Source organism: Chenopodium album, chromosome 2 (assembly GCF_948465745.1).
Source record: "Chenopodium album chromosome 2, dcCheAlbu1.1, whole genome shotgun sequence".
In the NCBI taxonomy this organism is placed as follows: domain Eukaryota; kingdom Viridiplantae; phylum Streptophyta; class Magnoliopsida; order Caryophyllales; family Amaranthaceae; genus Chenopodium; species Chenopodium album.
In genome coordinates, this window is record NC_137835.1 from 6,085,848 (window position 1) to 6,103,166 (window position 17,319).

General features: G+C 34.2%; 3 protein-coding genes across 3 annotated transcripts; all 3 read left to right on the forward strand.

Annotated features, from left to right (window-relative positions):
• Nucleotides 1-3,635: 3,635 nt before the first annotated feature.
• On the forward strand, nucleotides 3,636-7,177 carry LOC145581043 (4-coumarate--CoA ligase-like 6). Its single transcript, XM_081638116.1, has 6 exons — nucleotides 3,636-4,794; nucleotides 5,690-5,882; nucleotides 6,163-6,308; nucleotides 6,428-6,495; nucleotides 6,686-6,788; nucleotides 6,874-7,177. The coding sequence occupies exons 1-6, from the start codon at nucleotides 3,700-3,702 to the stop codon at nucleotides 6,994-6,996; spliced, it is 1,728 nt and encodes a 575-aa protein (XP_081494242.1). The 5' UTR covers nucleotides 3,636-3,699; the 3' UTR covers nucleotides 6,997-7,177.
• Nucleotides 7,178-9,915: 2,738 nt separating this feature from the next.
• On the forward strand, nucleotides 9,916-13,609 carry LOC145594335 (plastidal glycolate/glycerate translocator 1, chloroplastic-like). Its single transcript, XM_081650667.1, has 8 exons — nucleotides 9,916-10,381; nucleotides 10,768-11,083; nucleotides 11,544-11,805; nucleotides 11,905-12,020; nucleotides 12,299-12,408; nucleotides 12,515-12,692; nucleotides 12,810-12,939; nucleotides 13,315-13,609. The coding sequence occupies exons 1-8, from the start codon at nucleotides 10,097-10,099 to the stop codon at nucleotides 13,463-13,465; spliced, it is 1,548 nt and encodes a 515-aa protein (XP_081506793.1). The 5' UTR covers nucleotides 9,916-10,096; the 3' UTR covers nucleotides 13,466-13,609.
• Nucleotides 13,610-15,046: 1,437 nt separating this feature from the next.
• On the forward strand, nucleotides 15,047-17,219 carry LOC145594354 (uncharacterized). The gene is made up of 2 exons (XM_081650684.1): nucleotides 15,047-15,333; nucleotides 16,185-17,219. Exon 2 carries the CDS (start codon nucleotides 16,305-16,307, stop codon nucleotides 16,992-16,994), a length of 690 nt encoding a protein of 229 aa, XP_081506810.1. The 5' UTR covers nucleotides 15,047-15,333; nucleotides 16,185-16,304; the 3' UTR covers nucleotides 16,995-17,219.
• Nucleotides 17,220-17,319: the final 100 nt, after the last annotated feature.

Here is a 17,319-nt window from a genome sequence, read left to right on the forward strand (position 1 = left end):
AATGCATCAATAATGCAATACCATTATGGAGTACATTTATAAATGTTGCTGAAGTAGGATTACTATTATGACAATTTTTTTTATTTTACAAAAACAATTGAGCATGTGTGTGAATTTCTAAATGAAGATGGAATAGAGATATAGAATAAGCAGGATCCACCAATTGACCAAGCGAAGGAGGGGGAGGAGGGAATTAAATGGTGGGTCCAATTTACGTTAGTGTCATTTAAATACCACTAGCATTTTGGCCCGTTTAATGCACGGGTTATAACTTATGTTATTTTATATAAATGTATGTTTTTCAATAGTTGAAACTACGAAGTTATTGTTACATGACTTTTGAGGTGAATGCTTTGAAAACTTATTAAAAAAAAAAAAAAAAAAGTGAGGGTGGAATTGTGGAAGAATATGAAAGAATTTAGTTAAGTATATATACATGAATATTGTAGAATATGAAATGACATACTTCGTATTAGTTTAAGCTATATTTTAAGTTTAAGAGATAAAAAGACTATTTTTATTATACTTCAATTCATATGTTTATGTAATAGTTAATTCAACTTTATTCTATCATGGTAGAAATGAAACACTTCATTTTCTTACTTAAATGTGCAAGTTACGCAAAGAGACTTTAACGTTATATAATGTTTTTAATTTAATTTTTTTAATATTAAAAAGGTAAGGGGAGTAACATGTGGCATATGAGTGAAGTTGTGAGAACATGTGGCACATGAATAAGATGTGATGACATGTGGCATATGAATGATTGTGGTTTGAGTTTTTAAATACTAAGTATAGATAGATTTGAGTATGTTCTCTTCATTTGAACTTAACTTCTTAGATTTAAATAATCTCACTTTTCAACTCATATTAACCCTTAATACACATACTTCGTATCAGGGCCGACCCTTACCATGTGCAGCCTGAACATTGGTTATAAATGATTATATTCTTTTTAGTCGGCTAGAATTATTCATAAGGTTGGTTAGCTCATTGGTTATGGACTTGTCATTGTTGCTAGAGGTTTTAAGTTCAATTATTAGGAAAGGACTTTTTTATATTTTATTCCGGAAAAAAATTTGTACATTCAAATATTGTAATTTTGTATGATAAAGTATATTTAGTTAAAGTATTAAGGGTGGAGATACGGTACATAAGACGTGGGATGAATTTGCATTTATATATCATATTCTCTAGTAACTATCCTACACTAGTATTTTTCTATGTTTAATATTTTCATTTTGAAACAATGAATAAAAAGGAAGATCTAATCATATCTTAATTGCACAGGGCCTTTGTAATGGTTGGAACGGCCTTGCTCCATATTAGACTAAGTCGTCTTCATACTATCATAATTGGGGTACGTTGGTGATATACTCCATACTAATTAGACTAACTCGTATTTCATAATATCATAATTGCAGCGTAAGTTGATGATCTTAATTAATAAGGAGTAATCCGCTAGGCAACTATAAAATCGAGTTGCACGGGAGAATACTATATACAAGCTAACTACTTAACTAGCAAAGCATCGCACAAGTACTAGTCTACTACTCTTAGTATCTAAAGACTATAAAGAATGAACAAATTATATAATAGTGAGGTTTAGATCCTTGAATTTGGGGTTAGTGATTCATGTTGGTAGAAAAGTTTATTACGCAATAGTTTTGACTTTTAAAGGGTCAACAACGTAACATATATATCATGCATCATCATTCTTATTGAGTTCTTCACATGCCGCAAAGCCAGCTAAATTATACACTTTAATTTACTAGTTTTTCTTTGCAAGACTTGGAGATGATGCTTCCACCTTCCGTCAACCTAAATTAATCACATTTATTTCAGATTTTTAGATGCTTGAAGTGCGGTGCACTATTTCATTCTTGTTTCCAACCACCTATGCTTTGATACTCACTAGCTAGTTGGTTTGCACGCCTTACTGTTTCCGATTAATTGCAACATTCATCTTTCGAATTATATATGACTGTTTTTGTCCTTGATTTTTATACAAATCAAGTATGGAATCGTACGTGTGATGTTAGGATATACTCGTATGATATGCGATTTACAAAAAAATAAAAAAAAATAATAATGATAGTTGTTTTCTGCCAATATTTTGATGTAAGACAAATTTTCTTGTCAAACATGAGAAATTCTTGCATCGTAGACATACAGTAAAACAGAAATTGAGTGAGGATTTTGTCCTGTATTGTAATTCATCACATCAAAAATTTTGACCCGTGCAAACCTTATAATAAAAACTATCCCAACTAACTCTATTCAATTTGGCCGAAAAAAATGATTAAGATTTTGACTCATAAGACACAATAATTTAACATGACTCAACATTGAAATAAATCCTACTGAACTTACAAAATGCGACCTAAATACCCGAATAGACACCCATGAGGCGACTACTTGTACAATTGAAAGTTGGACGTATAAATTTATACAGTGACATGAATCACGTTTAATATGGCATAGCAGTCATACCCATCAATTTATTAGGAGTGCTTCCCAGAGTTCCAACATATTGAGAAGCTAGACTGGCAACACCCCATTTACACTTTATATTCCACTCTGTTTTTACACAAATTTAATGCATTACTAGCACCATAGAAATATTTACATGAGTATGAATTATGGTGAACTTGCAAAAAATTCTCATTCTTAAATTATGGAGTATAACATTAGACATCTATGATTTAAATTTTTCAGTAATCGAATTTCGTTTGATGGTTGAACATCAAGATTTTTATTTTTATTTTTTTTTATTTTTTTTTAAAAAAAGCGATAAGTATTTATGATTCAAAATAGTAAATTGTTTGATGAAGCATTCCATATTAATCCCTTAAAATATTTTTTACCTGGAGATGCGAAATAATTATTGCTATAGATAATGATGTCGTATGACAATCTATTAACAATTAAAGATTAATCACTATCTCTCACAGATAAAAATTACATAGGTATCAATTAAGAGTTTGTTCTCATACGTTGAAATTCAGTTCATTTTAGTTCAGTTCCTAATTTCCTTCTCTTATAAAAATATTCAGTTCAGTTCAGTTGAGTTCAGTCAATGAGAACATGCCCTAAGTACTCCGTATTTTATATAAACTCGTTAAATGTATTCGTTGATATTGAAATAAATCGGCGTCATTTTCTCACTATACACCAAAATCCAACAAAAATGTTTCAAAAAAGAGTCATAAAAGTAATAAATTTTGCCGTTGAATTCAAAGGCAACATAGGCAAGGTTGAATCCCTCGCAACCTTGTTACTCATTTTAGTCAATAGTCAATACATCCACTTGGTACTAATTGTGCACCCCTCACATTCTTCAAGAAGGATTACAATTAACGTGAGTCTGCCAAATTATAAATGTGATGAGTATAAATGTCAACTGAACAAACATTTTTGGCTACTGAGTATTTTTTTTTTTGTTTAATATCAGGGTAATCACTAATCAGTAGTTAATTAAAAATTAATCAGAGCCTATTAGACTAAACTCGATTCAACTAATCCGAATTCGATCCGAGTCAGGCTAAAATCGCGGGGGCGAAGGCATTTATTAGGCCTCACAACTCTTTAAAAACACTCAAAACATCCCACATTCCAAACATTGCATCCTCCCAACAAAAATTTTAGTTTTTTTTTTTTTATTTTTCTGACAACAGAAAAAAAAAAAATAAAAAAAAAATGGCAGAAACCATCAGCACTCATCATCAAACCATCAAAAACCCAGAAATTCAATACTACAGTTCTTGGTTTTCCCCAGAAACAGGAATTTACAGCAGTAAACACCCCAAAATTAATCTCCCAAAAACCCCATTTCTTGACATTGCTTCTCACATTTTCTCTTACCATAAAAATGGCATCAGCAACTCTGTTCTTGCTGATTCTTCATCTGGGTATTCAATCCCATATTCTCAACTTTTTCCTCTTGTTAAATCCATGGCATGTGGGCTCCGCCAAATGGGGATTTCTAAGGGTGATGTTGTATTAATTTTCTTACCAAATTCAATTTATTTTCCAATAATTTTTCTGGGTATTGTTTATCTGGGTGCCATTGTTACACCCGTGAATCCTCTGTCTTCTTTCTCTGAGGCAAAAAAACAAACACTTAGCAGTCATGCAAAATTAGCCTTTACTCTACCTGGAAATGCAGAAAAGTTATCATCTTTAGGCCTAAAAATCATTCAAGTTCCTACAAATATCCTTATTAGAGAAGAAACCCAGAATTTTCCTGAGTTTTCTAACCTCATTTTTGGTAAAAATCATGAAAAGACTCCATTTTTACCCCCTAAAATCAACCAAGATGATACAGCAGCAATACTGTATTCTTCCGGTACAAGTGGTGCAAGCAAAGGTGTTATGCTTACACACAGAAATCTGATTGCAACAGTGGAGTTATTTGTAAGATTTGAAGCATCACAATATAAAGAAAACATGGATCATGAAAAAAACGTATATTTGGCTGTTGTGCCAATGTTTCATATATATGGGCTTGCATTATTTGGAGTTGGTTTGATTTCTTTGGGAACTAATATAGTAGTGATGACAAAATTTGATTTAAATGAGGTTGTTAAAGTGATTGATAAGTTTAAGGTGACACATTTTCCTCTTGTTCCACCAATTTTGGGAGCATTGACAGCAAAAGCTAAGAGTTTAGGTGGTGTTTTTGGGGTTAGTCAGTTGTGCAGTTTGAAGCAGGTTTCTTGTGGTGCTGCCCCTTTAACTACTAAAATTCTTGCTGATTTCTTGCACACTTTCCCTACTGTTGATTTTATTCAGGTAAGTAAACTTTATTACTAGTACATATTTGATTCATATGGGCCACTATCACATTTATTTATACTACTAGTAGTATTCAACTATTGATTGTTCTACTCACTTTTCATTGCGTATTTTATTTCTTCTAGTTTTGTATGACGTGATGATAAAGCTATCTCTCTAGGACAGGGCAATGAGAATTTTACTCCAAAGGGTATTTTTTTTTAAAAAAAAATGAAAAATTAGTGACATATATGAGGGCATTTTGGGGATTTTGTGACGTAATAAGGGTAACATTAGGTGTTTGTCTCTTAGGGCCTGTTCTCATACGATTATTTTCAGTTTAGTTCAGCTCTAATAAGTTCAGTTTAGTTCAGTTCAGCTCCTAATTTCATTCTCTTATTCAGTTCAGTCAATGAGAACATGCCCTTAGATATGAGTGGGGGGTGAGTAGGGGTGCTCTTGGATCATGAAAAGAAAAGTGATTTTAATTCAAATTAGCTCTAGCTAAAAGTTAGGGTCTTGATACTTTAATATTTTTCCATTCATAATCCAAAAATATTAACTAAAAGCTAGGGTCTTAATTAATACTTTTGAATTACTTAATAATGTAAAGATTTGACTCATAAATTGACTGAAAACGATCCAATATTAAACCTTTATTATCATACCAACCTATTTGACAGGTTCATTTGGTAAAGGGATCTTGCAACTCTATTCATACACGAAAGAATGTATCATGAACACTGAATCTTGATTAACTCATTAATAATTAATTAATTAATTAATTTTTGTAACCTATTTTGGGGTTAATTATGATTTTCAAATGGATTCCTAAATTAGTTTTTCAATTACTATTGTAATAAACTTATGACTTGAGGTGCAAATAAATAATCTAGTGAATAACATTATGCAGGGTTATGGCATGACTGAGACAACAGCAGTAGGAACTCGTGGGTTCAATGCACCAGGAAAAACTCACAAGTACACTTCAATAGGCCTCTTGGCTCCAAATATGGAAGCTAAAGTGGTTAATTGCACTACTGGTTCATCCATGCCACCCGGGAAGGCCGGAGAACTGTTACTCCGCGGACCTTGTATAATGAAAGGTACGTGACATGTACACCGCCATTCTTCTAGTGTACATTACATAGAGTCATAGACACTAGTTGCTAATGTACATAATTTTGGACACGAACATTTGGAATTCTAGTGTACATAATTCCACCAAACGAACATTTGGAATTTTAAACTTTGGACATGTATGTACATACCTATGTTCAACACGAGTACCTGAGGCACGTATGTATCATAGGTGTTGATTATACGGAATTAAGCACGTACATTCCTTACACGATCATAACAAGCTAAGCCTGCTGTGAATGACAGGATATTTCAACAACACAGAGGCTACAAGACGAACAATCGACGAAAATGGTTGGCTGCTTACTGGGGACATAGTGTATTTTGACAATGATGGTTACATATACGTTATTGATCGGTTGAAGGATATCATCAAGTATAAAGGCTTCCAGGTATATATGTACTGTAAAAAAAAAAAATCTATACCATACTCTTAACTAGGAGCAATTTTACTGTGTGTCAAATTTAAGTCTAACAGAAATTCGGGTTTCTTTCAAATTCCCATCAACAGATTGCTCCTGCTGATCTAGAAACTATACTGATGTCTCATCCCGAAATAGCTGATGTTGCCGTTACTGGGTATGTTCTATACACTAAACTACTATGAAGTACAGAGTATTATTCACTTACAAAAGTGTTATCTCAATTCTCAAAAATAGTACTAGAGTAACAACATACTATCAGTACTTTTACTGTCATTTTTATAATCTACGACATTATCAAAAACAAACAAAGCATCTGAATTATAACGTATCTGCACTCGATCCAGTGTTGCTGATGACAAAGCTGGGGAGATACCGGTGGCGTTTGTCGTGAAGAAGCCCGGGAGCTTACTGTCTAGGAACGACATTGTCAAATACGTTGCAGACATGGTTACACTCTTACCTGAAAAATCAATTTCGACGAATATATATAGGGGAACATTAAGGTGATGCTAATTGTGTTACATTGTTGCAGGTAGCGCCACACAAGAAAGTGAGGGAAGTGGTGTTTGTGAAGTCGATACCGAAATCAGTAGCAGGGAAAGTACTAAGGAGAAATTTGAAGAGCTTACTGCCTTCCAATAGTTCCAAACTCTAGCATTTCTATCTTAATTTATGTAAATTAGAATGATATGAAAGATACTGTCATCATTTTTGGTTTTGTGTCATATTTGCTTGATTTAGCTCAAGTGTAATTTGATCCTCATTTTTCAGAAAACAGTGTCTTGTATGATGTTCATATACAGAGTGTGTAATCAACATTTGATTACCAAATTGCGCTAAAAGTTGTATGTTTTTTTTAAGTCCACCAAGCCAACCGACACAATTGCGGATGCGAAATTTCGATATTATACTCCGTATTATTTCATAAAAAGTTGATATTCGAAAATAACTCGCATATTTGTAAATGCAAAATTTCGACATAGGCATATTTCATTTCATAAAAGTTGATATTCGAAAAATACACATTAAGACTATTTTAACAAGTACTACCTGCGTTACAGGTTATGTGCAACGATTTGACATAAAGCAGATAGGGAAAAATGTCTAATCGTTGCACATAACCTGTAACGGATGTAGTATATAAATCGCAATCCCTGATCAAAGTAGTGTAGGAGCATAGCTGAAAAAAAGTGAAGGGCACTTAAAAAAAAAAAAAAAAGCATAGAATGAGTAGATGATTAAAGCTTTGTAAAGATATAATTGTGTTTTACCAAAACCATTATAATGTCAAAATACAATTTGTCTAATTAATTTTAATTCGCAAAAATTGAAGTAATTAAAAATATTTAATGGTGTAAGACAACCGACGTTGTTGATTACATTGCTCACAAGACTAAAAATTGAGGGTTAAATTTGTTGGGCAACCTTCCCAAAACATTGCAAATTTGTTTGCATGCCTACACTGGGCCATCATGCATTGGGCCAGCCAGTCACATCTTAGTCACTTGCTTTTCTTACAGCACTTCAGAGTTCAGACACATGCAAATGAATCTTGTTTTGTCAGTATCTTGCATGTACTGTTACTTGCAAACTTACATTCCAATAATGGTCCCACAATCAATACTACCGAATAAAACGATCATGAGCCTATTATGTACATCCGGATTCAGAGTCATTTACTTATTTAATCAATAAATGAGGAAAAATATTATGAGTATTTGCTCATTTTTTGATTAAATGAGCAAACGATTTCGGTGTACGGTATATCCAGGTGCATATAACATATTTTACTCTTCGTCTCTCATTTAGTTTCTCTATCTCACATTTTAGTTCATGTTTATGATTGATTATGAGATGGTGAACTGGGGACTTGAGGCGAGACAGCTCCAAATTAAAGTAGATTTGAGGATGGCTACATGGGCCTAAATTCACATCTTACATAGTAGCCTCACTGATCCAATAAGGCCCTTCTTGGATTAGCATAAGGTCCATTGGATCTCTAGTGGTCCAATGGGCTGACTTCATAGTAATAGACTAGTTTTGTTCTTTTTTTTGTTTTTTTGAAGCAGTAGACTAGTAAAATAAAATAAAATTAGCTTAACAATCTATCTCGACTATTTGATCTAATAGCCGCGTAAAATTTTGACTGCAAAGTAATATGGAGTACTCAATTCTACTCGTATGAAGTATGTTATCTGAGTAACATTTAATTAAATTATTTATTTTATATAAAATCCGGCTTTTCTCCATTATGTATTCATAGCTATATAATACTCTGTAAGATAAGAGTAACACATTTTCTATAAGTGCTATACCTACTTCATACGAGTATTTGATTACAAAGGATTTGCCATAAACCTAAAATGGTAGATATTATTTGATTACAAAGATTTTGCATTGATATACTTTCCTAAATCACTCTCATAAATATTTATTCTTAAGAAAGTGGATATGACCACTTTTCTAGTTAAAATTCTATTTCGTCTAAGCTATAGGCAGAAATGTAGAATTCAAAGATAATTATAATTATAAATAAATTAAAAATTGTATATTTTCACACTAATATTTCAAAGTTGTTGGAGTTTCATTATTTTTCAGCAATGCACTGCTCTCCAGTCCTTTCTATCAATTTTTCGAGGTTGATGTTACATAGAGTAGCATTTCAAGCACAAATGAAGACAATGATTCCAAGATTCTTAATTGATAAGGTACAATTCTATACTTCTATTTATAATTTCTCAATTTTGATTTACCAATAATTGAATCATCGTTCATATAATTTTCCAATAAGCAATATGTTTATGGGTGGCAATCTATATATTCCTAATAATATTCTCTTTATAGGGTTCATTATAATCTCTATTGATATAGAAAAGCCACTTAACCAAATCCCAAAAGTTTGTTTATATGTCCTTTTGTGGATGTACAATTAAGGCTCCTTTTATAAAGGCTAATAAGTTTTTAAAAAATATAATATAAAGGCTAATAAGTTTAGCTCAGATAATTCAGTGTTGTTAAGTTCTAGAAAATGATAAAGATAATGTAAAGATTGATAATAACTAGTTAGGGTATGTTCTCATTGACTGAACTGAACTGAACTGAGCTGAGCTGAATTGAACTGAATTGAGCTGAACTGAACTGAGTTGAACTGAGCTGAGCTGAGCTGAACTGAACTGAACTAAACTGAGCTGAGCTGAACTGAACTGAATTTCAACGTAAGAGAACAGACCCTTAGATTAAAGAAAAAAAAAGGTGTACTAAACACTACCTTGCTTGCTTAATGTGACTATGTTAGTATGACGATAATAAGGTAGATCATTAGGATTTGGCCTCAGGTTGGTCACACAATGACGCAACACACAAATAAAGTTTAGTTTTAATCAACTTTTATTTAATCCGAAATTATTAATATCCGATCAACATTTTATTAATGCCGAGAGGGACACCAAGGGGGGAGTAGGGGACCCTTGCCCTTTATTCCCAAGATAAAAACAAGTGAGATAACCTCTTGAATGATCATCATTCACACATTCAACTAATCAAAGCCACACTCAGAAATTTCTCCGGGAGATTACCCCTTCTTAGCTCTTTGATAAGAACGGCCATTTTGTATCCATACAAACAGTTTAAAGGCCCCCACAAAACCAAAATAATTTGAGAATTTCAGCCAAAAAATATGCCACAAAAACCCCACCAAAATCACAATTTTCGTTACCCTCAAACTAACTCTCTCAATACTATCATCCTATACTACCATGGCAGTTGCAACAACTAATCTGTCTATTAGCCCTTTGACTAATCGCAAAATGATGAACACAAAACTTGTTAGGGGAAAATCCCAGGTTTCCTTTAATGTAGGTGTTAATCCCATTAAATGTCAATCAAATAATGAAAAATCAGGGGTACCCATTAAATTTGTTGGTTCTGGGTATCGATTTTTGCAACTGGGTCCTCATAAAACTCATTCAAATCGATCAATTTTGGCAAAATCACTTGGTTCTAGTTCTAAAGATGGTGTTACTTCCTCAATCTTTCAAACTGTGAGTATCAACTTTCTTTTACCAATGTATTCATAATATCATGGTTGCATTGTGCCATTGTGACAATTTAGCTATTGGGTGGATTATTGTTTACCAATGTATTCATAATATCGTGTTGTTTACAATACACCCGTTGTATACAAGTATATAAGAGTAAGAACTATTGATCTGCTATACATATTATTATTTATGTATTGATTTGATTGAAATTGAGGTGGGTTATTGTAAAAGCCCAAATTTTGATTGCCATAATGTGTTTTGTTGATGTAATTAGGTATTTTGTATAATTTTCATGTTGATTGAATGTTAGTTTTTGGCGGGTTGTTGTTAGAATGGCTTACTAGCTTAGAAAATGATGGTGATTTGGTGTTCATTGATATAATCAGGTGGTGGGTGTACTGCATTTGGTTGTTTCACTGGGGATTATATTGGCAATGGATAAGTTGCTGAAGCAGGCTTTTGTAGCTGCATCAATTCAATTCCCAAGTGCATTATTTGGAATGTTTTGTACATTTTCAGTTCTAACAATCCTTGATACTATAGTTCCGGCTGCTGCAGCGGGTTTGATGAGCTTTTTTGAGCCAGCCCTTTTGTTCATTCAAAGATGGCTTCCATTGTTCTATGTTCCTTCACTGGTAATTTTGCCTCTTGCTGTTAGAGATATACCCGCGGCTTCTGGATTGAAGATTGTTGGCATTTTAGGTATTTTCACTTATTGCATCCTTTGGTATCACTGGGTTGCCAAAACATGTCTTTGTTCCTTTTGTTAAAGATTATTTATCTCACCAGAGTTACTACTGAAGATATAGAAGATCATGTGACATAGATCATGTCAACTGTAATATATAGGTTCCCGCAGTATGGACTTAAAACCAGTACATAATAACCAAGTGTCATCAGCTATAATTAGAGGCATTGGACTTTTGTAAATAGTAAAATGGTTTTTTGAGTGCAATGTACTTGGTGAAAACATCCCCAACGCCATCACTACTAACCATATTGTTAAATGATTAATTCAAGTTGGATTGTGTGACATATCTTCTTTACTATATACAGGGCACAATTATTTTTCCTGTAGCAAGTAGGCATATGGCTCTCATGCAGTCATGCCTTATTAGAGCACTAATTTAATGTCTGTATTCCTATCATGTGTTCCTTGTAGCTGGTGGGTGGCTAGCTTCTCTTTGTGTTGCTGCATATACAGCTATAGCTGTGAGGAACCTCGTCAAGACAGAAATGATACCTGCTGAGCCTATGGCAAAACCACCTCCCTTTTCTGCTACTGAAGTGTGGGCTTGGAGTGGCATTTTCATTGCATCATTTGCTGGCGCATACCTATACCCAACAATACTGGGAACTGCTGCTCGCACCTGTCTTCCATTCTTGCTTTCAGCGACAGTACTAGGCTACATGATTGGCTCTGGGTATGCTTTTGCTTTCACAGCTCTGAATTCTCTTACTGAAAAATGACTAGAACCTTGTTAATTTTTTAAAAACTTATCCTTCTTTTCTTTTGCATTTAGGTTACCTTCTGCTCTAAAGATGCTGTTTCATCCAATTATCTGTTGTGCACTTTCAGCGGATTTGGCAGCCTTTGCCTTTGGGTACATCTCAAAATCTGGAATGGATCCTGTTTTAGGTTTGCAACTAACTTTGCTCAGAGTCTATAGTAATATGATTCTTTGGCTTTAGTCATGCCAGGTGAAATTAAAAACCTGAAATCGGAGTGTATCTTTGTGACGGTGACTCAATGTGTGTTTAATCACATCTTCCCCCTTAAGCCTCTTTCGTATACATGAGGTTGTTAGAGTACAAGGAAATCTAATTGATAGCTCTTTTTGCAAAATAAGCAGGATAGGCTTTGCTTATCTCTTCCTAGGCTAATGCTAATACACTATGACTGTGGTGTCTGTGAAGGATATTATTTAACCAAGGTGTCAACAAACCCTGGAGCTGGTGACATTTTGATGGGATTCTTGGGATCAGTTATCATTTCCTTTGCCTTTTCGATGTTCAAACAGAGAAAGGTAATGAAATAAATTCCTCTCCCACCAGTTTTTATCATTGCTGCTAAAATTATTGTCTTAATATTAAGCTCTTGACCTGTAACCTCTGGTGTTTAATACTTCTCAGCTCGTGAAGAGGCATGCAGCAGAGATCTTTACTTCTATCATTGTCGCAACACTATTCTCTTTGTATTCAACTGCTCTTGTAGGGCGTCTTGTTGGGCTTGAACGATCTTTGACTATCTCGATTTTACCACGGTGTATCACTGTGGCTTTGGCCCTCAGCATTGTCTCTTTATTTGAAGGTAAAAGCTCTATGCATTGTACTGTAAGCTTGACAAATAGGAACTAGTCTTTTTTGTTCCAAGCATTCTTTAACTGGTGCTGGAAGTGGAAAGCTTGATAAACCTCTGCTTATTTAGGTACAAATTCATCCCTTACTGCTGCTGTGGTGGTGCTGACTGGTCTTGTTGGGGCCAACTTTGTGCAATTTGTGCTTGATAAGCTACAGTTCCGTGATCCCATAGCTCGAGGAATAGCTACAGCATCTAGGTGAGAAACTTATACAAAACTCCCTTTGTTCCATACATTAGTCATTCTTGCTAATTTCTTTTGGTCAAATTATAAGCCTTACACTAAGCTTATGCATTATCAAATGTTGTTTCACAATACCAATATAACTTGAAGCCTAATTGCAATATCATTACAATAATAAATGTTACTTTACCAATACATATTAACGAACTTTACAAACTTCTTAATGTATGTAGTTCAAGGCCTTTTCATGGTCAAGATTTATTGATTTCAGACTTTCAGTGGTTCAGTTTTGCTTTTATTCTCTCAATATAGCTCATCGGAAGATCTAACACCACTGCGCTTTTGCTCATTTTACTAATTCTAAAAGTACATTTTTGGTGTTCAATATAGTGCTCATGGGTTAGGAACAGCAGCTTTGTCAGCAAAGGAACCGGAGGCACTCCCATTCTGTGCAATTGCGTATGCACTCACTGGAATATTTGGCTCCCTTCTATGCTCAGTTCCTGCTGTCCGCCAAAGTCTGCTTGCTGTGGTTGGTTGATTTTTTCTTGCTTCATTCGTTGTAAATTTTTTCCAGATATTACGAAGTAACATAAACTTCCTATGTACATTGACGCATTGTACATATTGTGGCAAAGTATTTTCTTTTTCTTTGTAGATAATAAGAGTTTCAACCTATTTTTTGTGCATGGTCTATTTTAAGTTGTCCTCAAAAATGTTTATCGAAGAATATCTTTGTCTCTTTGATGGACTCTTTCACAACCAGGCGACGAAATTGAAGGGAGAATGTAAACATTTGCTGAATGCCTGATATATACTTGTAACTCTCATTAGCACCAATAATGCATTAGTGGTGAGATACTGAGTCTGTTAACTTATTTTAAACCCGTCTATGCTGCCCTTTTGCTGTAAGATCATCGTTCTATACAATCATATATCTGATTGGATGTGAACAGAGATATATGAGGAACTCAAGTAAACTTTTGTAAGATTGATAGTTCAACTGATTTTAGGTGAGATCAGGTTATGGCTTTACCTAATTTATGAGAGTGAGGGATAGCTCAAATGGTTAGAGCCCCTTCCAAGAGATTTTGGGATCGATTCTCATCACCCGTCCTTGCTCTCTAAATACCAAAATAAAAAAAATTCACTATCACCCTTAGATCATGTTTATCCAGGAGATAAACTTAATTTTTCTTTAATAGTAAGGGGACTGATTGAGTGGATCAACGATGCATAGCCGCCATAGCATGATGTTGTACTACTAGTGCACAAATTTTATTGGATAACCAATAATTGATATGATTACCATTACGGAGTGCTTGTAAAAACAAAAGGTCCTGACTTCAAAGGGAAAGATGTAATTTGGTATCCCATAAAACTAGTGCAATCAACCCTTTTTTTTTTTTTTTTGGGTTGGTAACTTAACATTTCAAGGTTCAAACTATAAATAGTGGCTACTCTAGAAAAAGAAAAATTACTAGAAAATTTCATCACACTTACTTTATCTTAATCAATACTGTATTTAGGTTAACATTTAAAAATGAAATAAAAAATTGACCTTTTCTTATAATGGAAGGTAAGATGGATTACATTACATAACATAATGGAGTGTATCAAGTTTCAACATACTACATTGCTACCCTTCTCGATCCTTTTTCTTCTTCCTGTTGGTGATTAGGAAGGTTTAAAAAGTCATTCCCAATTGAAATCTTGTAAATAAATTTACCTCAAATTTTATTTTGTGAATATGCCAAATTTATGACCATTATTTCATCTTTTATATTACGATATTTCACTAATTGAATTTCTCAATGCGTGATTTCAATTCTTTATAATCAACTTAATCTTTCACTAATTGAATTGGGAATAATTCATGTCTATAACTTCAGTTGCTTCTTTCTCGTCAAAATTCAATGAGCATAGATGGTCGAAGGGGGAGGACAATAGGAATTAGTAATTTTTCATTACGGTGTCCTTTTTTTTGAAATAAGTATTTTTTTTTTTGTTAGAATGGGTCAAAGTCAAAGGTAACTTATTGACTAAAAACGTTTATTCAGACCGTCTCACTTAAATTTAGGAGTCAAAATAAAAAACATAATTTTAAAAAATCACCCAAATGAACGAAAATACAAATTTGTTGAATGTGGGTCCATAAATCCGTCAAAAGATGTCAGGCAGCAGCAACACCCACTACTCTCCTCTCGTCTCCCTTCTTCCCCTAAATTGTTTACTCTTTTGCTCTTAGATTCGTTCATTTCCCGAGTGAAGCCTAACATCTCCCTATTTTTTTCATTAATTCATCCATATTATGCTTCTTTTCTACCATTTTTGCTGAAATCAGCTTGTAAAGTTCACATTTTTTGAGCTTGGAACCTTCAATTTCAACTTCTGGATAACTGGATTTGGGTAACTTTCATAATCCCTTCATTTTATTTTTTCCGTGTCTTTTTTTTTTAAAAAAAATATCAAATTTTAGCTTCTGGGTACCTCGGTTTTGTAGCTTCTGATTTATTTTGAGTTGTTTCTTTTGAGTTTATGCTTAAAATGTGGCAATTTGCTGTTTCCATTTTCTGTGGATTTTGGGTTATTTCATATGTTTTGATTTAGTAGTTTTTTATTAATATTTGCTGCTTTTTGTGGATTTAATTTTGTGGGATTTCTAATAAGTATATGCAAGTTTAAAGGGTTGTTTGAAAATTGTTCGTTGCATGTGTACCTCCCCCCTTTTCAATTAGTACAAATTGGTTCAGTTAGGTTTCTTATTTGTTTGTTGCTGTGAACATGAATGATTCTTTGTATTGCTTAGGATTTGGGTGTTAGTTGACTTTTTTTTTTAATTATCTTGGCTTTATTAGTTGTTGATTCCTTTAGGAATTCTATCATCTTGACATCCATTTTTAGTATATGGGGGCAATTTTAGTGGTACGGAGGGAGTAATTAGGCTAGTATGTAGAGGATATTAGAGTCCATTGTTGCTTGAAATGTTGGTTTTATCTATGAAGGGTGAATATAGTTGTAGTTGGAGGTATATTCGCGCAATCGGTTTCTGTATCCTAGACTGTTTTCAACCAAGTTGATGTTAGTTTCCCATTGAAATCCTTCTTTCAAGGGTTTTCCGGAGATAAAGTTATGTAGAATGAGTAGGGTGTTTTGTGTAGCTTCCTGATTGTTTGATAGCTGTATTCAGTTGATCAATTGTGTTTCATTTCTGAAAAGAAGGTTGAACCTAGTTTGCTTTTTGTTTGCCCTGTTGCTAGGTGCTATAGTTTCCTGCCTGCAACATCGATGATTGATGTGTAGAACACCGCTTTCAGCATACCTTCAAGTTTCGGATTTAGCTGTTTCCTCTTGTTAAGTAGTGGTTTGTTAGATTGAAGATGGGGACATTTCGCTCAAACTACCCCATTATACCTGAAGGAAACAGAAGCAGATCTGTCCCGCACTTTTCATGGTTTCACCCGGGAAATTATCTAGCTGCGACAAGAAATGGATTCAATCCATTCCAAGGAACTCAACACAACCCGGAAGGAGCATTGTCAGCTATGCCCATTCGATGCATGCCTATAAATGAGGCTGCCAATATTGTTGTGGATGATGAGCCTCAGCCCTCTAAGCCTGCTAAGAAGCCAAAGACATCAAAGAAAACCTCTGATGATGCTGCACCAAAGGAACCTAAACCGAAAATTAAAAAGTCAAAGGCTAAAAGTGGTTCTTCAGCAGCAAAGCGTGAGAGGAAAAGCCTGAATTCCCGCAGCAATGAGTCATCTACAGATGCTTCTGGAATCCCAGCACCAGTTTGCTCTTGTACAGGTGCTGCTCGGCAGTGCTACCGATGGGGTTCAGGGGGGTGGCAATCGTCTTGTTGCACAACTAACATATCCGAGTATCCACTTCCTATGAGTGCCACAAGGCCTGGTTCACGCACTGCTGGAAGGAAAATGAGCCATGGGGCTTATGATAAACTTTTTCAAAGACTTGCTGCTGAGGGCTATGACTTCACTCTTCCGATTGACCTTAAGGATCATTGGGCTAAGCATGGTACCAATAAGTTTGTGACGATCAAGTAAATGGCCTAGTTTCTCTATGGAGATGCTTCTGTTTCCTGTTTCTTCTTTACAGTATCTGCATCATTTTCCAAGTAGGCATAAAATCTTTATGTCTATCTAAGCAGTTCAATGTTTTAGGTACGGGTATGTAGAATTTTAAACTTGTTTAAGTTCTTTAGTGTATGGAAATATTTATTATCCCTTTATTAAGTCCGAAATTGGTTTGTTGCTCTTAAATTTTCCCAACTTCCCGTCTTTGTTCTTGAAGGAATAGACAACCATTAAAATTTATTGGTTTCTCTTTGCATCTTCTATGTTGGTTAAATTATATAGATCAAAGGTGAAG